Source organism: Temnothorax curvispinosus, unplaced genomic scaffold (assembly GCF_003070985.1).
Source record: "Temnothorax curvispinosus isolate PA1 unplaced genomic scaffold, ASM307098v1 QBEX01017816.1, whole genome shotgun sequence".
In the NCBI taxonomy this organism is placed as follows: domain Eukaryota; kingdom Metazoa; phylum Arthropoda; class Insecta; order Hymenoptera; family Formicidae; genus Temnothorax; species Temnothorax curvispinosus.
Genome location: NW_020227596.1, coordinates 590,812 through 615,177, shown reverse-complemented (window position 1 = coordinate 615,177; position 24,366 = coordinate 590,812). Strand labels below are relative to the sequence as shown.

At 42.5% G+C, this 24,366-nt stretch overlaps 4 protein-coding genes across 7 annotated transcripts; 2 read left to right on the top strand and 2 right to left on the bottom strand.

Annotated features, from left to right (window-relative positions):
- Positions 1–41: 41 nt before the first annotated feature.
- LOC112467790 (DNA-dependent protein kinase catalytic subunit-like) lies at positions 42–15,422 on the bottom strand. The gene is made up of 15 exons (XM_025036605.1): positions 15,154–15,422; positions 14,596–14,789; positions 14,197–14,368; positions 14,012–14,127; positions 13,522–13,917; positions 13,178–13,356; positions 12,823–13,073; positions 11,181–12,651; positions 10,227–11,088; positions 5,795–9,945; positions 5,146–5,710; positions 2,543–4,873; positions 1,748–2,456; positions 1,218–1,423; positions 42–1,139 (listed from the first exon to the last, which is right to left on the bottom strand). The coding sequence occupies exons 1-15, from the start codon at positions 15,278–15,280 to the stop codon at positions 1,062–1,064; spliced, it is 11,808 nt and encodes a 3,935-aa protein (XP_024892373.1). The 5' UTR covers positions 15,281–15,422; the 3' UTR covers positions 42–1,061.
- A 2,053-nt stretch (positions 15,423–17,475) lies between these two features.
- LOC112467818 lies at positions 17,476–19,276 on the top strand. Of its 3 annotated transcripts, XM_025036656.1 has the most exons (4): positions 17,476–17,608; positions 17,711–17,770; positions 18,079–18,188; positions 18,270–19,276. In XM_025036656.1, the coding sequence occupies exons 3-4, from the start codon at positions 18,084–18,086 to the stop codon at positions 19,086–19,088; spliced, it is 924 nt and encodes a 307-aa protein (XP_024892424.1). In that variant the 5' UTR covers positions 17,476–17,608; positions 17,711–17,770; positions 18,079–18,083; the 3' UTR covers positions 19,089–19,276. The 3 variants fall into 3 exon arrangements, with proteins under 3 accessions (XP_024892424.1, XP_024892423.1, XP_024892422.1); XM_025036655.1 differs by lacking the exons at positions 17,476–17,608; positions 17,711–17,770 and adding an exon at positions 17,828–17,955 and having other exon boundaries at positions 18,083–18,188; XM_025036654.1 differs by lacking the exons at positions 17,476–17,608; positions 17,711–17,770 and adding an exon at positions 17,828–17,955.
- Positions 19,277–19,923: 647 nt separating this feature from the next.
- Positions 19,924–22,911, top strand: LOC112467770 (FACT complex subunit Ssrp1). Its single transcript, XM_025036565.1, has 4 exons — positions 19,924–20,149; positions 20,430–20,927; positions 21,022–21,417; positions 21,496–22,911. Exons 1-4 carry the CDS (start codon positions 20,099–20,101, stop codon positions 22,753–22,755), a joined length of 2,205 nt encoding a protein of 734 aa, XP_024892333.1. The 5' UTR covers positions 19,924–20,098; the 3' UTR covers positions 22,756–22,911.
- Positions 22,784–24,361, bottom strand: LOC112467772 (TP53-regulated inhibitor of apoptosis 1-like). Of its 2 annotated transcripts, none has more exons than XM_025036568.1 (3): positions 24,269–24,361; positions 23,933–24,100; positions 22,784–23,548 (listed from the first exon to the last, which is right to left on the bottom strand). In XM_025036568.1, exons 2-3 carry the CDS (start codon positions 24,077–24,079, stop codon positions 23,462–23,464), a joined length of 234 nt encoding a protein of 77 aa, XP_024892336.1. In that variant the 5' UTR covers positions 24,080–24,100; positions 24,269–24,361; the 3' UTR covers positions 22,784–23,461. The 2 variants fall into 2 exon arrangements, with proteins under 2 accessions (XP_024892336.1, XP_024892337.1); XM_025036569.1 differs by lacking the exon at positions 24,269–24,361 and adding an exon at positions 23,697–23,904 and having other exon boundaries at positions 23,992–24,083.
- Positions 24,362–24,366: the final 5 nt, after the last annotated feature.

The window sequence follows — 24,366 nt, the reverse complement described above, 5'->3', positions numbered from 1 at the left end:
TTAATTTCGATACGCTAGCGCCTGCATTTACTATTAAGAATATATTAGAGATAGTTGACTTTGACTGAGCAGTATTAATAATTCAAATCTTATCGTGATTGTACAAAATTATACGTTTAAAAGTAGTAAATTGACCGGTATTATCACTCACACACAAGTATGACATACATATTATTGGGGATTCAATACCAATGATTCCTTTAATTCCGCGGAAGTCCCGGAAACTTCCACAAGAGGTAGATCTGAGATATACGTGAATTCATAAATTATAAATTATAAATATAGGTACATACTTGTATATTCTATTTTTTAAATAAAACAGATAATAATACGAACGATTCAACCAAACATAGTTTCTTTGGATTAATTAATAAAAAAATAGTAGTTTTTTAAATATTTCAAAACAAAATTGTCTGTTAAATCAATCGCGATTTTCTAAAGGTGATTCGATGATTTTCGAAGTAATTAAGTCTCAAAAATCTAAAATTAATATTCGATCTCCTGTATTAGTTTTTCTTTTTCAAGTGATATACCCAATTATATGTAGTTTTTAACGATCTATTTAGTACATTTAACATTTACAAAATCTAATAAACTTTGTCTATCTTAAAAAGATATAAAAAATATTTTATTATATATGCAATGAATTAGCGAAGCTAGAAATGTATACTGACTTTCAGCATAAGGAATATATAAATGTCTCTAATATTTTAATATCATAACAGTTTTCTGCATAATTCTAACTTGTCAAACATATCCTGTACAGTTCCGAATAGTAATAGACATTTGCTAAGTCTATTACATTTGGTGTATATAAACTATATAATGCAGAAAATATTTTATTTATGTTAATAAACAGAATTATATCTTCATTATATATAAATTGTCCATGATTTGAATTTGTCCAATTAATATTGCGATAGTCTCTTATCTTATTTAACGTAAGTACACAAAATAAGTTTGGTTCAAATTTTTTGGATTATACGTGATTGCCGTACTTTTTTTTAAATCATTGATATTTCACATGTAATATTCACATATTCCATGAATATCGCACAGCATCACAGCCAAGATTGCCACTTTTCGAACATGCGGCCCAAGATATTCAGGTCTTTCGCTTGATCCAACAAACAGTCCACCTGAAACATGGCCGATCATTTAATGTCGAGGAATAAAAAGAAAATTTCAGTAAAAAATTCTCACAGTATCAAAATTACCTGTTCTGCAGGTGTCAAGCGATCGCTCCTTACATCTGCCCGTGGTTGTTTGAGCCCGTCATTGCCGGTGACGATTGCGTGATACCTCGCAAAGTATTCATCGTCATGAGCTTCTTTTAATTGTTCCAACGTGATGACTGACGGATGAATTCCATTTAATTTTTTCGCAACTATCTCGATATTCCTTTTGGATGACCATGTTAAATCTGCAAATCATAAGATATATGCATAATATTTAATTTATCTCAGTCTGCCCACTCACATTACACGTAGAATAACTATTTAGCTTTAGCAACTTTGATTGTAATTCTGTACATATAAAGTGTGTTACAATCGTATCCTATAAATATATATTTATGTACATATATATGATTCCTTTTTTAATATATATCTTCTCAATAGTTCCTAATTTTTATAACATATTTACAGTAAGCATATTTTACTGAATCGGATTCGATGACGTGCATCGGGATCGACCGCGGTAAAATTCCAGAATATCTTTGCACAGCAAATTGTGTGTTCTTTTATACCTGCATCAATATCTTCGTCGTCGTTCCTCGTTATTTCACCGTCGTTGATGCTCAACGACCGCTGGACGGGTTTGTGGACAAAAATGTCCATGCAAGCGAGGATCGGGCCTCGATCGTCGCGCAGAGCCCGCATCGTATGGGTCATGATCGTCGCCAGGAGGTCTCGCTCCGTGAAGGGTCGCAGCAGCTCGATGATCTGCGGTGTCAAACGAAACGGCACGAGTTCTGGTATCGGTGCGCGTACGCCGCTGCCAAAAGCGTGGCCAAAGTCGATGCCCAGACAACGTCCGGTCGTGACGTGTACCAGGGTGTTCTGTAGGTGACGATCGCCGATTCCTGCGAGCCAGTGCGCCGCGCACATGGTCGCGTAACTTGCGACAAAGTTACGTCGCAGCGTGACGAAACATTCCGGGGACGGGCTGATCATGTTAAACGCGTCACGTAGAGCCGTTGGCCTCGTCTTGCTGATCAAGCGCTTCATGTTCTCCGTGACCTCCTCCTGACTATACTTGGACAGGGATACCTTGTACCAATCGGTGATCCGCTGTTTCGTAGGCGCTGCGTCCTTTATCCATTTCGCGTACCGCATGCAGATCTCCGTGAGCCGATTCTTCTCGTTATTCGACAGAGTGAACTTTACTAGATCGTCTAAGGATTTCGTGTCCTCGATCCATTGAATGAGACCGAACGAGCTTGACAGTGGAATGACCTGCGAAAGGAAAGCTCATATGTTACAGTAGCGAAGATATGTAAACGGTATTTAAATTGGAGAATAACATATCACACATATATCACCTCGTACGTGTCGATGGCCAAGCGCCTCTGTCTGCAGCCGGGGTCGTTGCGCAACGTTCTGTTCATGGTGGAATACAGCTGCTGCAGGCCCCGGTCGATCGTCAGATCCTCGCCGAATTTCACCAGAAACTTGTACTCCCTGCCGTTGTCGCCCATCATGCCAATGCGAATCGGTTTGCGCAGCGATTGCATGACCTCCACCTGCGGTTCGAACCGCGCGATCCTCACGTGGTAGCGCGGCACGGGTTCCCTGTCGCCGGTGTATTGTCCGGGAATCTCGATACCGCCGCCGCTACCACCGACGTACTCGTGCAAGAACGGACTGTAATCCTTTAGCCTACTCTCGTATCTCATGTTCTTCCGGAAGGACTTGTTCAACCGCTCCTTAAGTCTTCGTATCCCATCTCGCGCGGTGTCGCGATTATTAGGATCCAAGGCTCTTATTTCACTCTCATAATCCGCAATCTCCTTATTAAAGATAACACCCGGTCGCGGGTTCCTTTCTGCCACGCTGGAATTCGGATAGACTTTCCGCAACAGCGATTCGATGGCTGTCGCTTTCCCTCGGGACAGATCCCTCATCGCCTCGTCGAGATGGTGTTTCAGATACAGTTTCGGTTGCGCCACGTACTCTATCGCCCGCAAAAACCGCTCGTACTCTTCCGCTTTGTCACGCAGGAGTGAACGTATCCGCTGGATTTTCTCGTCCTGAAGAATACCAGGGTTTCTCTCGACGGTAAGATGATACGTGTAGGCGATCGCGTCGGGATAAGTCTCGGCGAGCCTCTCGACGATCGATACGATTGCGGTCGAGATCGACGCTGTTCCCAGGTGGGAAAAGAGCAGGTCTCGCCAACGCAGGAACAGCCACGGTCGCAGCTTGGCGCATTCTTGGACGAACATCGCTCGTGTCTCGTCGTTCTGCAGTCGTTTGGGTCTCAGCAAGCAGGGGAAGTAGTGCGTAGCTTCGAGATAATCGTGACTCATGGATCTCAGAGTAGACTTCAGAAATTCTTGGAAGATCTCATCGTTCTCCGCGTCAGTACTCATCAGTCTATAACAATGTCTGGCTAAAGCGCAATAGTGTTCGCCGACGCTAGCAGTAGTCGGATTTTCGCAGCAAGATTGCAATTTGTCCAAACTGTAGCTCAGCAAATGTTCCCGGATGTTATCCAGGTCGATACTCGTCGTTCCTATGTCCTTATGTAAGATAGTGTTGCTCGCCAATGTGCTGGCGAACGCGTCGTTCTCCCTGCTCAAGGATTCGATCTTCGAAGCCATCGTGCCGATATGCTCTTTGATGGCAGTGCTCATGTCAGGGTCGAGCTCCTCACTCTTCAACAGTTCATGCGAGCTTTCCCAAGAAGCGGTATAATTGTTCATTTTCTTGGACACGTCCATCTCGACATCGGCGCACAGACTCTTGATTCTAGCCTCAAGCCAGGCTAATGATAGCTTCGGACGACGGACGTCATCCTCCTCACCGACCATTTCACTTATAGAATTCAGATACTTATTTGCATGTTTCAAGTGTTCCTCGGCGATATATCGGTGTTTTTGACTCAACGCTGCGTCGATGATGTCCAGTCGGAGCTGATAATTTTTTTGGTATAGCTTCTTTTTCCGTCTTCTGCAATCATCCTCAAACAACATCGAAGAATATGCTCGATAGGCAGCTAATTTGTTCCATTGTATGAGGTTGTCTCGAATCGTGGGTGCTTTCCTCGACCAGAAATTCAACAGCGTCGTCATATTGTCCGCACTGTTTGCGCATCGAAGAATCTTGAGCGAAGCATCTAGATCGTTCATGACTTGCAACTTAAATAATTTGCGTATTCCTAGCTCGGTGCAGAGGGGATTCAACCCAACCCATTGCTTTCCTGTCATATCTAAAAGATCATTTAACAGATCGGTCGTCTTTTTCACAGATTGATCGTCCGTTTTCAGTAGAAATAGCACCAGATTTTCGCCTGTCGCGGGCATAAGATGCTGCAATTTGTTTCGATCGTCCGTCCACGACTGGATAGTCCTCATATCGTTGCTGTTCAATGCCCAGTCTCTGTTTTCCAACATATGTACATAGGCATCGCAAGCATACGGAATCATCCAGTCCTTCCATGCGTCGTTCCAGATATCGTTTAGGTTTCCGTTTTCAGCACGGCCTTTCACGAGCCGGTCGATCGCCGACCAGTCACACAAATTGTTCGCGGCCTCAAGTAATCCTTGCAAGCAGTGCTCCTTAATCGACGGATCCTCTGTTTGTTCGTAAGCACTCGCGAACGCATCCTTCGCTCGAATCCAGTCGCCGTCCACTTCCGCGAGAGCCGCTTCCTAAGCACAAAATGCGCAGAGATTGATGAATAACGTTATTTTTATACTCCGAGCAATATGATTTTTTTTGTCAACAAATCCGGTTTCATCAGAAAATTTTATCATGTTTCAGATATTAAATTATTTTTTTTTTAAGAGGGATAGGAAAGCTTTCCTTCAAATGGGAAGAACTTACCGAAATCAACAAAGTCAATAATTCTGTTCTGATCAATGGAAGATTATTGCGAAATTATCTCGTATCCAAATTAATTTGATAAACTTGTGAAAATTACCTGTACATTCTGACCGAAAGCTTGTCGTCCTCGAAAGATGCTCAGAACGACGTCAACGTCATTCAGTGATTTATAGAGAGACGCCAATTGCGTCCACTTCCTGGTCTCCTCGTTGCGAATGTCATCGTCGTGTCTTCGCATTCTCTTACTCGATGTGGGCCCCGAATCATCGTCCCGCGCATCAGGCAGTAAACTGAGTTCCAGGAGAAGAGTACCGAGAGCGTTCAAATGATTCGCCTTAGACGTCTTCACTATGTCTCGCGGATCGCAGTCGGCGACCGTAGGAGCGTCCCGACTCAACCGTAGCAACGTCTCTAAAACAACAGCGTTGAAAGAGCTGTCTCTCTCGCACGAGTCGTGCAGGATTCGCTTCAGACTCTCCACGATGGTCCGACGAAAATCATCCCTCCTCTCCCTCTCGATCACTTCTCCGATCAGTGAATAGAACAGGGACACGGTCACATCTTTGCAGATCAGCCGATCCAATTTGATCAACTGTTGAAGTGGTACGATCAAACTCGCATGAGATATCTCGATGTCGGGAAATTCTCCGATCCTATAGTTTCTGAAAAGAAAAAAAACATTAGCAATATCAAAATTACTTAAAATCAATCTAAAAAAAAAACATCAAGCCAAGTCGGTGTCTTACCTATACAATTTCACGCTGCTTCTCTGCCTGATGCTTTCTTGCTTTATCTTTTCTGCTCGTTCCACGTTCCTTCGTATTTGCTGGTTGCGCATGTTGTTCGAGACGTCCGAGGTGTTCGCCAGAATCCTGGTGAATCTCTCGTGCCCCGTCTGCGGCGGTCTTCTCGACGAGGACGCGATTGACCCTCGATCAAATCCAGTGTCGTCCGACGAAATATCGAGCGTCGTGGCCACATCCGCGGCATCGTCGTCCTCGAGAAAAGTCGGCGTAAACTGCAGATCCTGCGTCGCGCGCAGCCTCGCAGGGACACGGTTCGAGAAACGTGAATGAGAGAACGTAGGAGTCGTGTAGGTTCCATATAAATCGTTGTCGACGCTCTGAGAGAAGGTGCTGTAGCTCATCTGGGAAGCGAGCGAGTCGACGAACATTGGCGTCATGCAGCTCAGGTTCCGCCTCCGCCAGGAAACGGTTATCTTGTGCTCGTCGAAGTTACAATTGTTCTGCAGGGGCTCGTCGAACATCTTCCTGTTGTAGTCTATTGATTTGGTGGTCAGCTGCAACATCAGCAAGGCCACGAAGGGTGCGAATGCGTCCTCGTCCGTTGTCACCTGCGACGAATGCATGGCCAGAAGTGCGATCAATCGCTCCTTCGAGCTATTTGTGTTCAGGCTCGTCTCCTCCGTCCAGAACTTCAGTATTCTGTCCTGCAGATCGGAAGACGGGTCCAGCAGACCGGCTAGAAGATTTTGCACGCTGACGGACAGCAGATTTCGTACAGTCGCGTCGTCGTCCGCAATGTCCGCCGAATATCTCTTATGAATCCTCATGAGTATGTCGTAAACCAATTCCCGGTGTTCCGTAATATTTTCCTTGATATATGGCAACGTCAGTTCCACGTAGGGCAGCAGATTCGTCGGCGAGACGGTCGCTACCATGTCGCGGACGATTTGCAATGCTATTTTTGCGCAAGACGACTCCCGGTTCATCAGAATCCTTTGCAGCTCCATGTGACACAGATTGTTCACAATCTCTTCCGCGCTCATCTTCGACATCGCTAACGCGAATATCTCCAGGCAGTAGGCTCTTTCCAGAGAGCCAGATTTGGCCATAGCGTTGATCGTGACGTTGATGTAATCCTTGGCTACCTCGGGATAAGTTCGGCAGAGAACAGCGACGCGTTTCACCTGCTTGGTCATATCTATGTCTGTGGAAACAGAACCGAGGATAGCGAAGATCCTGTTCTTCACCTCGCGTTTCTTGCTCTCTCTTTCAGTCTCGTTGCATCTGCCGTTGTCCAGAGAACGCAGGTACAAGCCGAGACACTCACAGCACTGCAAAGGCGTCTCGTCTGTATTCCGATCGCTTAACGGCCTCAGCAGAAAGTCGACGATGTCGTTCTCAGTGACGACTTTTTCCTCCATGCCGTTGTTGAGAAGCACCAGAATGAGATACACCGCGGCCGCCGGCGAAGATATCATTTTTCGTTTTAGGACTTCTTCCGGCACTCGCAAGCAGCTGCGCCACTTCTCCACCATGATCTTCATCAGGTTCAGATTGTAGTTGTACACGCGACGATTATTGTTGGCTCTTAATACCTTTTCGACGAACACTTTAAAGAGTCTTTGTGCCTCTTTTTTGTCATTCTCGGTGCTCAGCACGGTCACGTCGTCCCAATTCAGCAGTATCTCCAGAACGTCTGTAATGATATAGTTCAAATCATATCGTTCCAAATAATCAGCGATAGCCTTGATAATCCGTCCCAGCACAGCCTTGGCATAGGGCTTGAATACCTCATCTGCGGTGTTTGAAATGACCTTAAGTATAAACAGTTGAATATTCTTATTATTCTTTGAATTCAAGCCTCGGAGGAAATAATCGAGCCAATCGGGCGGCTTCTCAAGGTGATTGTCATTGCTCAACCCGAATGTTTTTCTGATATGCCGTAATAGGACACAAATATATGGCATGCACTCGTGCTCGTTAAAATCGCTGTTCTGTAAGGCGATGCTCGTCGCACCGTGTGCGCGAAGCGGATCGGAATCAATGGAATTCGTCGTCGAGGCGTGACGACGAAAATCGGACGGCAACACGACGCATTTGTTGAAATCGTAGGCATTAATGTCCTCGCTCAATGTGCAGGACGACAGATCGTAGCTATGAACATAGGCATATCTGTGCGTACGCTGTCCATCCCTGTTTTCCGCGGATTTGATGTTAACGGTGATCTCGCGGGTCTTCGGATACTCCTTGAAGATCTGACCAAATTGGTACTGCGTGTCACAATCTATAATATTCTGCCAGATCCTGAGTTTTTTCTCCTCATTCTCGCCAAACGCCCCGCAGTAGAAACGCTCCTCCTTCTTCAGGCTCACGATTGCCAGCCAGCAATTGTATGCGGAGCAGTGCAGCAGACGCGTGAACTCCTTACATTCTGGCCGCGTTATTCTCAGGGACCGGATATTTAGAGCGTGGTTATAAAGATTTTTATAAAGATCTTTGTTGATTAGGAATTGGTTATTCTGCGCGATCGCATCTTTTTCGATTTTATTGTTCGCATCTATTTTGTCTTCGCCCACCCGGGCAAACATGACCGCTATCAACTGAAAGTATCCAATCTTCGATACGATTTTCTGCTTGACCGCATCATCATCGTCGACGATACGTAAATCAGCGGTCTTGTTCAGATCTTCGATATTTTTCTCAAAGAAACGCTCGATCGCGATTGCGTCGCAGAACTTGAACGCTGGCAAGAGAAATTTGTTTAGAATGTCGAGTCTTTCGTTCTCGGGAGTGTTCATATCCATGAACGCATTGTAGGTCTGCTGCAGCGATTCTAGAACGTGTTCAAGGGTCGCTTCGTAGTAGTACCCGTGCAGATGTTCCTCAAGTTTCTCGTTCTCGAAGAGACGTTTGCCGGTACCGGCAGCGAAGTGTATCACGCACTCGAGCATTATTATCGACCTGGTCGTCGACAACAGCACCAGCAACGTCTCGAAGCAATCGATCACCTTCATGGCGTTTACGTTTGTCTCGGAGAGATTTGAGCACAGCAATCTTCCGTCGTTTTTTAGAGTCCGCAAGCTTCTCTGCAAGTCTTGGCGATCCACATCTGTCACATCTGTCAGGCAGATGAAGAAATTTTTAAGAATCTTTGTCTTGTACTCGAGATTATTGTTTATCAACTCATCCCGAATCCAGTTGTAGAATTCCTGATTCTGCATAATCTCCGTGGGCTTTGACTTCAGATGCACCACGATGCTGTAGATATTCATCAGCCTCTCTTTACGACTGTTCACATTACAGACGGCGTTATTCAGACAGGAGAATTGCTGCAGAATTACATTGAGTATAGCGTCAATGTCAACCTGCAGCTCACGCCTGTGACGTTTCAGGAACAGCAACAGATCCTCGGTCCATTTCAATAGGAAGGATGGATCGTCGGGTGACGTATCAAAGATGTGCTTGATTGCGCCCACATTCGTCAACATAAATTTGAAAATCACACTCTTGAACGTGTTCAGAAAGTGTTCGCCGTACGTGATTATTGTGCAGTCCGCACTAGTTACCGGGGCATTGTTCGATATCCATTGCACCAGTTTCTCGGTCATCGACCGAGTGTCTTCGCCTATTATCAGCGGCTTCTCGATCGTCGACGAGAGTAGCGAGAACTGAAATTCCATCAGAGCTCGCAAGTACTCGATCAATCGCGCGCTCAAGTCCGTGCAGACCAATTCTCCGATTCGTTCGCTCACCAAAAACTTGAAGATCCGCTCAACTACGTTATCACCGTTCGTGAAAGCGCTTCTTTCTAAGACCGTTGGATCGAGCATATCGCATCGCTTTAACAAGATCAGACCGTTAACGTGTTGAATCAGATCATCGCAGAAGTCGTTTTGCGCGATATTACGTAGATTGAGAAGCTTCGTGATGTGTTCCCGAACAAAACTTAAAAGATGCTTCTTGAAGATACCTGGTAGAGCATAGTTGTATCTTGATCTCATAGAGTTTAACAAAGCCTCCAAGATGTGTGGCAATTTATCTGTCATCTCGATATTCTTCATATCAAAACCGACCGCTCGTGGATGCATTATACATCTAATCGTTAACTCGGACAACGAGTCATCCCATAATGATTCCCGTAGAACGTTGATCTGGAAAATAAATAACTGTAAAAGTTTATTGCAAAGCTATTTCTCAACAAACATGTCACATTAATAGACATTAGAAAAACAGAGAGTTTATCAAATAAATCCTAAAGTAGGTACAATATAATTACCTACTTTCCAATTAATGATTGATCACTTATTCATGAACAATATTCATATTTTATCTCAATTCTTTTTATTATTCATTAATTTGATTGTTCAATAAATCTTAATTACATTTAGCAAGATAAATTAAAAGTAATCGAGTAGTAATCGAGACAACTCACGTCGATGTTCAGTAGCACTTGTATGAAGTTTAATGTGGTCATCAGAGCTTTGCACTGAAGCGCCTGCAGCTGTTCGAGTTCTCTAGACTTCATTGTTGTCTCAGATGTTCCCGCCGAAGACACCGCGATTACTCGGCAGAATTGACGAGCAAAATTGCGAATACAGAGAAAGATCGTTTGCTCCACATCGTCGGTGGGAAAGAGCATTTCTACCGGCAACAATTTCTTGTCTATCAACCACACGTAACAATCCAGAGCTTTCAACAACGATGTCACGTTATCGGTCGTGGAAGTATCCTTCACACCTGATTCTAAGCCTTTCAAGATGATATCGTTCAGTCGATTTATCCCATAAGTCTCAACGAAATTCTGCGTCATCTCCTGCGCACCACTGCCGACGTACTGCGATAAATTGACGTACAGCTCCATGCATTTCGCACGGCAATGTTCGTCGAGAGTTCCGCATTGCGACAGCAACCAGTACAGAGCGGAGATCAGAGTCGCGTCATCGAACTCGTGCGGCTTTCGACGCTTGAGGACACCAGCCGTGTTCAGAAGGTCCGCCTCGAGCTTGGATTTCATTACTTTCATTACTCTCTCGATGTGGGACAGCGCGTTCGTGATTGACGGATCGTTGCATCCATCTAAGCTGCGGACAAAACAGTAAAATATCTCCAACCAGTAGATCGACACCGTGTCATCGTCCTCGCGCAGTATCACGTAGAGATGATTGAAGGCTACGGCTGCAGCTACGCGTTTACGCGTTGACGGGTGCAACGCGAGATTGTTGATCCTTCCAATGATCTTACTCACATGCGAAATTGTTCTCGTGTCCGACGAGGTGCTGATGGATGACGCTTGCCTAATGGACAGATTAATTCATTAATCATTCTGAGATTGAAACGTTTGCCCTTAAAAAAATAATATCATAAAGTCGATTTCGCGCTGAGATACCTTATTGACCAGCGTGTGAATTCTGCCAGACACATGCCGGAGAACTCGCGTAAAGCCGAATTCGAATCATCGGTTAAACCGTCGAACAGTGCATCGATCACCAGAGACATTGACGTGGGCCTGGAGCTCAGCCAGCGCATCAGTTGCATTGCCAATGGATGGAAGAGACCGTACACGACCTCGTCGGAGTCACAGCCGAGGGCGACTACAGCCCGACACAGGGTGCCGTAGAGAGCAGCGTAGGGATTCTTCGAGCCGAGATATCGCGCCGTTGAGCCGAGAAAGAGGGTCACCATCGAGTGCAGAACCTCGCAAGCCGCAATCTTGGTACGTCGGTCGCTGGAGTCGCGCGCCAGCGCAATTACTCGCGGCAGCATCCGATCGAAATGGATGACCGGTCGCGCGTCCGGCAGCGACAGGTTGTACTTGAGTAGATTCTTGTGATCCCAGGACGCCCCGGTGCTGCGAGAAGCACGCTCGTGCACGAAGCTCGTCAGCAAATCGTGATCGAGTGATCCGAGGAACAGCAGAACTCGCCGCTGAAAGTTTCGCAGAGTACACTCGGTGTCGATCACGTCTACGCGCTTCACGCGCTTCCTCGCCGTCGTTAAGTCCTGTGAGAGCTCGACGGAGCTCTCCGTGCTACGCAAGTACGGCTCCAGGTACGCGACGATCTCGCGCAACAGTTCGTTCGTTCGCTCATCTCGCTCCCGTTTCTGTGCAGTTGTCGACGTCGTCCACGTCTCCAGAGTAGCGAGCGCGGTGTACGCGAGTTCCAGGTTACTCAGGCCGACGGTGAACGCGATCTTGAACGCCGGCAGTGTGCGCGATAGCGCGTCCTCGATGTACGCGAAAGGCGCATCCAAGATCAAATAGAGGCACGCGATCAATAGCTCGTTAGAGAACGCGGGGATTAAATCGAGAGTGTGACACAAGTAATTAGATAGAAGCTCTTTCGTCCGTTGCAACTCTGCATTGTTCTCCTCTGATATATGAGCAAGGATTTTCATACCGGCCCGAATCAGTTTGTAGAAGCCGGATATCAGCGGATACCTGTATGACAATCGGACGACTTCGTAGAGAAATCTGTGCACGGTGTTGCCGAACTGTAGCTCTGACGCGTCGATCACGTCCACGTAAAGGTCCACGAGATTCGCGAACACGCGGAAGTCCGCCTGATTCACGGCGCTCTGAGTGAGGGCCACGTCGGACAGCACGGTGTCCTCGTTCTTTCGTTTCACTTGTATGTTCAGCCGGTTGATCAACGCGATGCACACGTCCAACATGGTGTTCGCTACGTATTGCGCCAGCTCCTCGTGTCCGCGATAGTTCTCGGCGTTCAACAGCTCCGTCCATAGTGGCAGATAGTTCTTGTAGCATACTGGCGATTGTGACAGATTGTTCAGCTCTCGTTGCAGCTCCGCGTCGAGCGCCAACGTATGCGAGCAACTCCACGCAACGCCGTCGTAAACTGGACGCAAAGATGAGATTTAATACATCGCATATCGAGACTATTATTATCGTTATGTAATTACCCTTTGGGTAATTCAAAGTGAGAAATGTTATTGTATATCTTGGGTAAAACTTTCTTTGTAAATTATCTAAATAAAGTTAATCGTTAAAGAAAGATAAATTTACTTACCTATAGTATCGAGATATCGCTGCAGCAGACCTTTATTGACGGTCGCGAGATTGCTGATAGTCCTGGTCAATGTGTAAACACCGACCTTATTGGATATTGTTAAATCGGGGAATCTCTTGATCGTATAAATACTAAGCTTTACGATGACATTAATATTTTCAATTGTAACGTCAGTCATGTGACACAGTATTTCCGAGAGCGCTTCCTGATAACAACAGACGTTCTCTATGTGCGTCGAATGGCTATGCTCACTTGAAAAAGAACAGATGAAGAAATTATTCGCCACCTTCTTATTAATAATATTAAAAAATTCCAATATAATTATATTACAAGTGTTATTTAAAATTTTATTTACCTGGCACAAAGAGGAAGCGCGTAACTGGTTATATCGGAATACATAGATCTTAAATTGGATTCATCCAGATGCGTTTTGCATGGCGCAGCCATTTGACTGAAGCCATAAACGACTAATCGCAATGTGCTTAAATCTAAGTTAATCTTCTTGAGTTCTGTATGAAAATAATCCAAAAAATACTGAAACCAAAAACATATCATAAATTACAAAACTGGAATTAATTGAAGAAACTATATATTTTTAATCTATTGAAGCCTCCCCCCCCCCCTTGAGATTCAGTTCACTTAGTAAGTTCTTTTCTCGTCACGAATAAAAAATCGTCTTATATATCTCATTTATCTTACTTTTAAATCGCTCTTTTCACTATTTTGATCTGTGAGAATCTGTCCGATAACTCGATAAAATCTTTTCAATGTGTACTGTCCGCTAACACCGTAACTAGTCGTTTCGAGCGATAAGCTCCGGAGGGTATCGTGCCAGTACTTGTAATCAGGATACAGCAGGTCTTGAAACAGATTCATATGACGATTTAGAAGCTTAATCGCTGATCCCATTACTGTTCTTTTTTCCTGTTTAGCCCTTTGCTGTTCGCTTGATTGGATAAAGTTCTTAATCCACTCGTAAAATTCGCGGAAAAATGTCTCCTTTATGTTGTCCGGTGGTTCCACACTGTCCAACATGTCCGCAAGGGAATCGAAATACATACAGAAGTCAGTGCGTACGTTGGTCTTAGGATCATACTGCACATAAAAATTATAATATCATATAAATTGTTTCCAAAAATTAATAAATTGTCTCACAGTTAAATTTATAGATCATTACTACTGACTTTACCTCCTCAGACGCATCCGACTTCATTTGTTTGAAAATATTGGAACAATTTTGTGGCGAGCAGACACCTACATTGTGCTTGATTATTTTACCGAGTACGCAAAATATCGATCTTCTTTCTGCAAGAAAATTTATGAGATATTACGATACATTCTGCACATAATTCTAATGAAATCCAATGCTCTTACCATTTCGTGAGAAGCTTTTAATATAAGGTATGTTAGTAAACTTCTCGATTGTCTTGGCAAGCTGCAAGCTTGCATTACCTTCAAATAATTCTATCAATTTTGTAAATACATCACAAGCGGCTTTTTTGGTAAAAAGATTACATTTTACAGTCAGTGCAAACTGACACACATCCTGCAACATATAACAGAAATATTGTTATAATTGAATTATGAGATTTATATAAAAGTGCAGCATCTCATTTTTTTTTTACATCTACTTCAAAATATTATTTTTAGAAATAGACGTAACATTACAAGCTCTTTCTAATCATTAGATATCATTGATACTACTGATCACTATCTTCAATCGCTATCAATCAATATTCATATAATACACAAATATCAAATACAATGTAATACCTTAACTCCACGAATATACCGTACAAAGCATGGAGTAGTATAAAAATTTTCGACAAAAAATTGTAGAAAGTGAAATGCTTCTTTCACTGCTATATCAGCGAACTTATTTGTTTGTCTATTTGCTTTTGTCTGTCTTTCAATTTCGGAGTTGAGAAACCGTAGCACGCCATTAAGTATGCTGCATACAGCTGATTCTAAAAAATACAGACAAATTATCACCTAGTCAATTAAAATAGATAAGTATATATGTATATGACACAATTCAATTGTTATATTGTAGTACAATCAGAAGGAAACGGAGTCTTTGTAAAAAGAGCCACCTTTCAACACGGATCGTAATAAAAAATTATAGAAAATTTTCAAAGGCTTGAAAATTCGAATAAATTCATTCGCTTATATCGACGTTTTCAAAAAAGTTGAATGTAAAAAATGATCAAAACGGTCTCTCGTTTAAATTATTGTGGCAGTCAGAACGAGAGGCGTCTCCATTTTACAAACGATAAGATTTGGTTATGAGATATCATAGACCATTGTTTTTGTGTATTAATTCATATTTACCACGCTGTTCGAGCGAAACAATTGCGAGAGATCCCTGACCGTCCTTAAAGATATTCGGCAAGATTTCGAAATCTTGAGTGCGCACAGCCCGTGTGAGTCTCTCCACGAAGGATCGATACGAATCCATTCTTCACCTCTTCTTCTTCTTTAGATCTATCCAGACATCCTGGCACTGAACTAACTGAACTGCATTCCTCTTCTTGTTTGAAGTATCAGTTACCTGATATGCGCAACTGTTGTTATCACCGGCATGTTATGATAGGTTAGAATATCGCCCGCCGAGTTGACAAATTGAACTAGAGACCTCTCGTAGAGAGTTGTTAGGACTCGGTAGTTTTCTATCGTAATTTTCGCTCTTTTTATTGATAATAGAAGATTTACTTTGCGCGGATGTATAAAAAAAAATATATATATACCTATATGTATACTCCTATGAGTGATCTGGCTACTTGTCTATTTTATTTATTTATTTCCATTTGCATTAGTATCTGCTTTAATATAACTTCTGCATAAATTTTATTTTATTTTGATCCTTTTTTGTTACAAAAGCACTCGCGTGCGTGCATGATATATTATATAATAAAGAGAAGAATTCTGTGTGTTAATCATTATTGAATAAAGAAATTTAAATTTTAAACTCAATTTTGAATCGAAAGAAATGTGTATGATAAGACTTTTAAATGCTTTTAGCGACTTTCATAAAATGGCAAAAAAAGAGACCTAAGCTATGTATATTATGATGTTTTAAATCAATCTGGCATTCGAAGAATTCATGAAACTTGATAGGTGAATTTTTCGAATAAAAGTTATCAAATTAAATGTTTAAATAATGAACAGATTTTGCTCGGTTTCTGCCAACAATCTGCTGGTCAGATTATATCGGCAAAACACGAGTTTAATGCGGACACAGATGATACCGGATCCGTTGCGCCTATCTGAACAAATATCTGCTATCAGCCTAGTTGTCATATATTGCAAAAATATATAGTTTATTAACTTTAGCATAACAGCCAGAAAGTGGATATATTGCAAAAATAAAGAAATACAGCTTTTGTAAAAAAAAAAAAGGGTAGTCAAGTTACCAGTTCAGCCTTTAAGCACCTAAACCATTACCTAGACTTTTTAAGTTAGTAGATGCGTGGATGATATGTGAAGTGGGGGGCTTTGCCCGCACCCACTCACTATTGATGAAATCTCACTATTGCAATCACAATATAGCTTGACGAACGGCGGCATTAACGCCCTTAACTATATTGAACACATGTGGTGCCGGTATTATATTAATACTGTATAATAATACTGTATAATGATATATTTATTAATATTTATTATTACTTATTAATATATTAAATGAACAAGGAAACTGCTCTTTTTTACTCGATTTTTACTGTGCTATGTATCGATTAAAGCAGTATAGTTTGAGGATGATCGAAGATTAAATACAATTATGATCAATACACAAATCGTCGGCAACGACATAGTATTGTGTCCCAATATCTATCTCGAATTTGTGATCAATACCTAATCGATCCAACCACGGTTATCCTCGCACGTGCATTGCTATATATGCCATGTTTATATTTTGCTTGAATTTTATTAGTTCCTATTATAATGAGATTGAGTTAAAGCCAATGTGATGGTAAAAACCGAATAAAGAAACAATTTCCTAATGATTGGGTTAGGTAATAATCAGTCTTATTGAGCTTAGAAATTTAAATGGAAGGTCCAGGTAAAGGTAAACGCTTTTCTGACTAGTATCAGACTACCAGATCCTTAAGGAACAATATTCACAGTCCGAACGTATACTCAAAAGACCGTCCGAATGTCTGGGACAGTCTTTAAGACTATACCATCCCCAGCAAGTAAAATGGACCACACAACATTTCGAGTGTATGACGAGAACGATCTTATGAGTATACAAGATCCGACCATGAGTTAATTCTGCCTTGTAGGATCCAAAGTACCCATCTATGCTTCATCCTCATATAAGAATCATTACAAAACAACCGCTATCGAGAATTAAGAAAACTTTTTGTTAATTTTATTCTTCCGAAATGAAGCTAATAGTGGAATTAAACTAAATAATAAAACCTAGTTAATATTGAAGGATTAATGTTATCCAATTATTTGCAAGATTTTCGACTAAAATATTATAAATTCTAATATAAATGTATAACATAAATTTTGCAATTAACTTAAATAATCGCAAAGGTATAAGGTGATAGGCACCAAGCGGCCGATAATTAAACTAAAGTGTGTGAGTTTGTATAATGTATAACAATCTGATATCGCAACAGAGCAACAGAGGTCTGGTATATTATAATGAATATATAATGATATAATCTGTGTCCGCATTAAGTTTTTTACAGAGGTACAAGTTTTTGCGAGGCGATAGCGATAAAATTTCAAGACCAAAAACTGCAAACGAAACGTAAAGAATATTGAACAAATACATGTACGTATCTAAACACGATATTCGACGTAGCATTTTCTGAAATATTTGACAATTTTTCTTCTCTTCTTTCCAAAAATTTGAATGCAACACCATGAATTTTAGGGTCTCTCTCTGAGTTACCGACGATCGGAATTATCTCTCGAGTTGCAGTTTTGATCCTCGGTAAGGATGGACTTTGCTTCGTTTTTTTTTTGCCCCAGCGAGAAATGCCGGCGTTTCGTAGGTTATTGTTATTCGCGTTTAGCGGCTCGAGAGCACGCGTTGACGAAAGCTACATAAAACGTTGCAATATTTAATTATGTAAAACATCCGAGGCGTTATTAGTCGCGCTTGATTAGCTACGGAACGTACGTTTATTTTATTTTGCAATCACGAAGTTCGTGCGCAAAAAGCTGCACGATTCATTGTTTACACCCGCCCCATCGAGCCTGTTTTCGTGTGAAATAAACTAATCGCCGCGATTGTTACAGCTAGGATGGAGAAATTCTGTCCGTTGTGCGCGAAGAATGGCATTAAGAGAAGAGTGAAGGTATTTCAGGTCAACCTAGAAGAAGCGATGTTCTCCTGCGAGTCGGAGCAAGTAAACAAATCTTTTCTTGTCCCTTTTTTTTTTTTACATACTTTCTTTGCATCCGCATTCACGATTCTTCTCGTATTTCAGTGCGTCTGGCCGATCGGTTACGAGGAATTAAAATTCTTCCCTAGACCAGCCCTCTCCTGCAACTGGGACGAAGAATTGAGTTTCGCCAAAGAGGAGGACATGCCCGCGCTGATGGAGCTTTCGCTCTACACACCACCGGTAACCCCCGGAGGAGAGCTCTCCAAAGAGTTGACCGAGATCGCGAGCACCGAATATTCGCCCAATCCTCCGGCGGAGGATAAAGTTGGAACGTTGCCTCAGTGCGAATACGTTGCCTCAAATGAATCACCGGAATTGGGAAGCATTACGTCCACTGAAGAAGATAGAGGCATTACGAATGAACAGATTGAGGACGTTAATATTTTTAGATTGCTGCCCAAGATCACCAGCATCGAAAAGACTAATATCAATCTTACAATCTTTTCTAATGTCGCGCACAGCGAACATTGCGACGATAGACAAATACAGGAACAGGAGCATTCGCTCATGGACGCGAGCATAATGGATTTTTCCAAGAATTTCGACGTGTCTGACAACGAGTGCACGCAGCTCGATTTAAATACGCGGTGTAAGACCGGAGGCGAAAGTGGCAAGCTGCAATCGGACACTACAGCGAGCGGCGTGGAAGCGAATTTTGACGCGGAGACATTATCGGAACCTATGAAAACGCTAATCGATATAAATATTACAAATAGCGCAGGTGCAACGAACGAAGTGAATAAATGTAATAGTGACCTAGACGCGTTATTAGAAGACATTTTGAACAATGAAAGCCAGCCTGTAGATATGTGCCAGCCTGATGATCCAGATGATTGGTTAAAAAGTTTGTTAATGAACTGACGACCGTAACATTACATTTATCGTTATTCGAATGCATTAGATTGTATTGCTTAGATTATATTAAACAGAGACTGAAAGACATGACAAAAGGGATCAGATTGTAAATTGCAACTGATCTCTCTATGAATTGTGATAATAGAATAACATTCAATTGTATTAAAGCATTGCTTTAAAAAAAAAATACAAGAATATCCTGTTTTAAGAAACAGGATATTTTGTTATTACATTTATATCTTTTTTTATACCTCTTATTTATACCTTTTTGATTGTGCTTTTAACAACGTAATGATCAATCTGCTTGTACCAAAACTTTTGAATATTTACAGGAAATTATTTCAGCTTTGAAGAATGGAAGAAAACCGGTCAGGGGTGTCATAATTTTACTTGATCTCAAGATATATATACAATCTCAAATTTTAAATAAGAAAAAGAATGTATACTATTGCTTTACTAAATAATTGATATTTGTGCGCATCTTATTTTATTTTAAAATTAAGTATGCCGCGACGCTTCACGCTTGGTTTCTAACATTTCATTATTTCAATTCGATTTCGCTGAAGTATCTTAACTGCTCTTTGAAAACATATTTATTTATAATAAACTTTTCCTGAAAAAGAAAGTTATCTCGGTCTTTTTAAACACGGCGGTTAACTTGGGTGAATTTGGAACTAGCTGACTGCTAACTTCGATACAAAAGGAAACGTCGCACGATTGGTTAGCAAACGGAGAAACTTTCGGGGAACTTTGCGAAAATCTCTACTCGATGGCCAATCGCGCGTGATTTGGCGGCGTGCCTCTGCTGCTCCCCCTCGCCTCAACCGCCATCTTTTCCCAATTAGCGCGTTGCCGCGTTTTGTGTTGTAACCTCGTCGATCTCGTCAGTAGAAAACAACACATGTCCGATTCGTTATTGCGCATCTGCCGTTCGGAGAGAGTGGTTTGCACGATTTTCCGGGACCATCGTTCGTCGTTAGATTAAATCGAATAAGGCTCTCGGACAATTCCTCAGGATGGATTTCCTAGAATATCCGGACATCTTCGCCGAGGTTAAGGGCGCTATGGTAAGAGTCCTCGTCGGCTTTCAAAACAATTTAAATAATGTCGCGCACGTGATTTAAAAGCGAAACACCATGTTTCTGAATTACCTATTTTGAGTTCGAACGGCAATCTGTCTTCCAATTGCGCGAACTTTGCCCAATATCTTCAATCGTTCAGCTTCGATTTCAGCTTTGCTAAAAATACGCTTTGAAGATGATGGAATTTTCTAGTGTACGGATAATTATGTGAGAATCTCTCGAGTGATTTATATATAATCGACGAATCGTTTTCTATTGTTGCTAGACGCCGGGCAGGCTGAAGTTAACCGATCAGCACTTGATCTTCAAGAATCAAAAGACGGGAAAGGTTGAACAGATCTCCGCCTCCGATATGGAGATGGTGAACTACCAGAAGTTCATTGGGACCTGGGGCTTGCGTATCTTTCTGAAAAATGGCACTCTGCATCGCTTCAAAGGCTTCAAGGAGGCCGATCAGGAGAAGATCGCCAAGTTCTTCTCCGTCAATTACAAGAAGGACATGTTGGAGAAGGAGCTGAGTTTGAAGGGCTGGAACTGGGGCACCGCAAAGTTCAACGGATCTGTCTTGAGCTTCGACGTCGGTCATCACACCGCTTTCGAAATACCCTTGTACGACGTGTCGCAGTGTAACACGGGAAAGAACGAGGTGACATTAGAGTTCCATCAGAACGACGACGCTCCGGTCAGTCTGATGGAGATGAGGTTTCACATTCCCGTTAGCGACAGCGCCGATCAAGATCCCGTCGAGGCGTTCCATCAACAGGTGAGAAAGGATTTAGACTGTACATATGCACGTGAATATATTTGCAGACCTAAAACCGAAAACAGAAGACTAATACATTTCTCGATTACGACAGGTGATGGATAAGGCATCCGTGATCAGTGTGAGCGGCGACGCGATTGCTATATTCAGGGAGATTCATTGTCTAACGCCGCGTGGTCGTTACGACATCAAGATATTCCAGTCCTTCTTTCAACTGCACGGCAAAACCTTCGACTACAAAATACCCATGTCCACTGTATTGAGACTCTTTTTACTTCCGCACAAGGATAATCGGCAAATGTTTTTTGTCGTGAGCTTAGATCCGCCTATTAAACAAGGCCAAACGCGCTATCACTATTTAGTACTCCTCTTCAATCAGGAAGAGGAAACTTCAATTGAATTACCGTTTACTGAAAAGGAATTGAAGGAAAAGTATGAAGATAAGCTGACTAAAGAATTATCGGGACCCACGTACGAAGTGCTCGGCAAGGTTAGTAAAAAAAATAAAGAGAAAGAAAACTTTTAGTGTTTATATTTTTATCTTTATGCGAAAATTATTTGTTTACAGGTGATGAAGGTGATCATTAATCGAAAGTTGACTGGCCCTGGGCATTTCACTGGTCACACTGGGACACCCGCCATTAGTTGCTCTTTTAAAGCTGCGGCAGGATATCTATATCCGCTCGAGCGAGGTTTTATTTATGTGCACAAACCTCCGATACATATCCGTTTCGAAGAGATAGCCTCAGTAAACTTTGCGCGTGGTGGCGGATCGACTAGATCTTTTGACTTTGAAATCGAGCTTACGAGCGGAGTGGTGCACACATTTAGCAGCATTGAGAAGGAAGAATATGGTAAACTGTTCGACTTTATCACAGCAAAGAAATTGCGTGTCAAAAATCGCGGCAAGAGCGACAAACTCAATTACGACGAGGACTTCGGCGACAGCGATCAGGAGGACGAACCGGACGCTTACTTGGCGCGAGTCAAGGCGGAGGCACAGGAACGCGACGGCGAGGAGAATCAAGATTCTGAGGAAGGCTCGACCGATGAGGACTTTAATCCGAATCAAGATGAAAGCGATGTCGCCGAGGAATATGACAGTAATCCTAATAGCTCTGAGAGCGAGGATTCAGACGCATCTGCAGCCAGTCACAAAAAGGAGAAGAAAGAGAAGAAGGAGAAGAAATCCAAGTCAGCAAAAACGGTGTCGGAGAAGCCGCGAAAGCAGAGGAAGCCGAAGAAGGAGAGGGACGCGAACAAACCGAAGAGGCCTCCGACGGCGTTCATGCTGTGGCTGAACAGCGCACGCGACGGTATCAAGGCGGACAATCCGGGAATAGGCGTGACGGAAATTGCGAAAAAGGGAGGCGAGATGTGGCGAGAGCTTAAGGACAAATCTGAATGGGAGGCAAAGGCGGCCAAGGCTAAGAAGGAATATGCGGTATCGATGAAAGAATACGAAGAGAGCGGGGGCGGTAAAACTAAAGATAAAGATAAAGAAAAGAAGACAGAGAAGAAGAAGAAGGAGATTAAGAAAGAGTCGCCTAGCAAGCTAATGAGTGGTACCTCTTTCAAGAGCAAAGAGTATATTAGCGACGACGATAGTAGTAGCGATGAGAGCAAGAAGTCCGAAAAGAAGCGTTCCGACAACGAAAGCGAAGACGAGAAGGATAAGAAGAAAAAACCTGAGAAGAGGTCGGCGGAGAATCCTGGAAAGAAAACGGCGAAAAAGAGAAAACACGATCAGTCGGATGAAAGCGATGCGGAAGAACCCATAGAGAGTACTCCATCCTCGTCTGACGCGGAATCCAAAAACAGTGATTAATAAATACTACAGGAATTCAAAAGGTCTCTTCTTCGTCAATTTATATAACGAAAATAAATTGCATTTTTATATTTAAAACGGACTAATATTAGAAAGTTATAAGATCTGAATGCTGTGAAAACAAATAACAACTTATTGCCGTCGTTGAATATTTTTGCTCTGCTTTTTTTTTTCTTTGAGCAAACGTATTTCTTTCTCTCTTGTTCCAACGAAGAGACATGTAAAAGTCCTTTAGCTATATATTTACTAGCTCTGTAAATTTATTTATTTTACGTTATCCAGTTACTATTTCATTTACAACAATTGAAGTAATTTTATACAGGTTTTGTCTGCACAAAGTGTAGGTCTTTGAAGAAAAATCCAAGATGTCATATAATAAAGAATGCTAAAATTACAGAACCAATTAAATTTGCTATTAATGACATGTATATATTACGTATAGATAATACATAGACATTATATGTACATAGTTTCTCTTGTTACAACAATTAAAATGTTTTAATGTCACTTGTGTGTAGAATGTTCGGCAACAATAGTGCAGCGGCTAGTTGACAACATTTAACTATCAATTAACTATAGTTCAGTTAATTTTAACTGTTCATCATAAGAAGTAGGAACGACGTCCAAAGTTGCACTGTTTGCGTTGCCGATTGTCCGTGAAAAAGCTGCGTAGCTACCCAGATGTGAACGTGCAAACGTCTTTATGTCAACTGTGTGGCGGCTTCTCCTTCTCGGTTTCCAAATAATTCGTTTCCATATCTTTCAGTTCAATATGGTGCTCCTTCATGGCTTTCTAAAACACGAAAGCGCAGAATTACTGACGTCGCTGGCCCCTTCACTCAAAGGTTTTTTTTTTAATAAAATGTGTTTCTCCGAACGATATCGGCAGCTGATCGCGATCTGACCCCCCCGCGGAGAAGGGAGAGCCTCACAGAACTTACCGCTACGCAATCTTTATAGACTTTAAGCAAGGGAGCGCACATCGAATCGTTGGTATCCCCCTTTAAAAAGTTTTCGGAGAACCAACTGTTGAAACAGGCGTCGTACTTCTGTTTCAACTCACTGCAAGCCTCCATGTTGCCACCCTCGCTATTTTACACCCTCGCTCTCTCTCTCCCCCTTTTCATGCGTTATACACTTGTGGATTTCCTAAGGATTACAATCCCGCTTTAATTACCTTGACACACTGCTGATACATTTTGAATAAGTGCGAGCATGTGCTGTCACTCGTGTCACCTTTCAAGAATTTCTCGGAGAACCACGTGTGAAAGCAGGCGTCGTACTGTTGCTTCAGATCGTTGCATGCCTCGCCTATGCTGTTCATGAATTAGCGTCCGTTACGATTCTGAAATCAAGTATTCAAGTCAGATTCGTCGTCTGTTCAACGAGGAATTCAACAAAGAATTTAATAAGTGACGACGAGCAAGAGGCGACGGTGAAGGTCGCGGGCGCGGGGAGCGCCCTAACCTAAAAATCGCGGCAACGGAGTTTACCGTAGTTCGGCGGCACTCACCTGCAGCGGCGAATTGCAGCGCGAGGACAACTGAAGGTACCTGGACCTCAACGACAGAGAAGAAACTTCCGAATCGTGCCGACTGTCGGCGATATGAC

Excerpts from the sequence above, each read along its gene's own strand:
- LOC112467818 (XM_025036656.1), top strand. The coding sequence starts at position 18,084 with ATGGAGAAATTCTGTCCGTTGTGCGCGAAGAATGGCATTAAGAGAAGA. Across the intron at positions 18,189-18,269 it reads TCTCCTGCGAGTCGGAGCAA|TGCGTCTGGCCGATCGGTTA; the intron begins GTAAACAAATCT and ends CTCGTATTTCAG.
- LOC112467770 (XM_025036565.1), top strand. The coding sequence starts at position 20,099 with ATGGATTTCCTAGAATATCCGGACATCTTCGCCGAGGTTAAGGGCGCT. Across the intron at positions 20,150-20,429 it reads CCGAGGTTAAGGGCGCTATG|ACGCCGGGCAGGCTGAAGTT; the intron begins GTAAGAGTCCTC and ends TATTGTTGCTAG. Across the intron at positions 21,418-21,495 it reads CGTACGAAGTGCTCGGCAAG|GTGATGAAGGTGATCATTAA; the intron begins GTTAGTAAAAAA and ends ATTTGTTTACAG.
- LOC112467772 (XM_025036568.1), bottom strand. The coding sequence starts at position 24,079 with ATGAACAGCATAGGCGAGGCATGCAACGATCTGAAGCAACAGTACGAC. Across the intron at positions 23,549-23,932 it reads TGTATCAGCAGTGTGTCAAG|AAAGCCATGAAGGAGCACCA; the intron begins GTAATTAAAGCG and ends TTCGTGTTTTAG.
- LOC112467790 (XM_025036605.1), bottom strand. The coding sequence starts at position 15,280 with ATGGATTCGTATCGATCCTTCGTGGAGAGACTCACACGGGCTGTGCGC. Across the intron at positions 13,918-14,011 it reads AGTCGGATGCGTCTGAGGAG|TATGATCCTAAGACCAACGT; the intron begins GTAAAGTCAGTA and ends TTTTATGTGCAG. Across the intron at positions 4,874-5,145 it reads CTTTCGGTCAGAATGTACAG|GAAGCGGCTCTCGCGGAAGT; the intron begins GTAATTTTCACA and ends TTTTGTGCTTAG.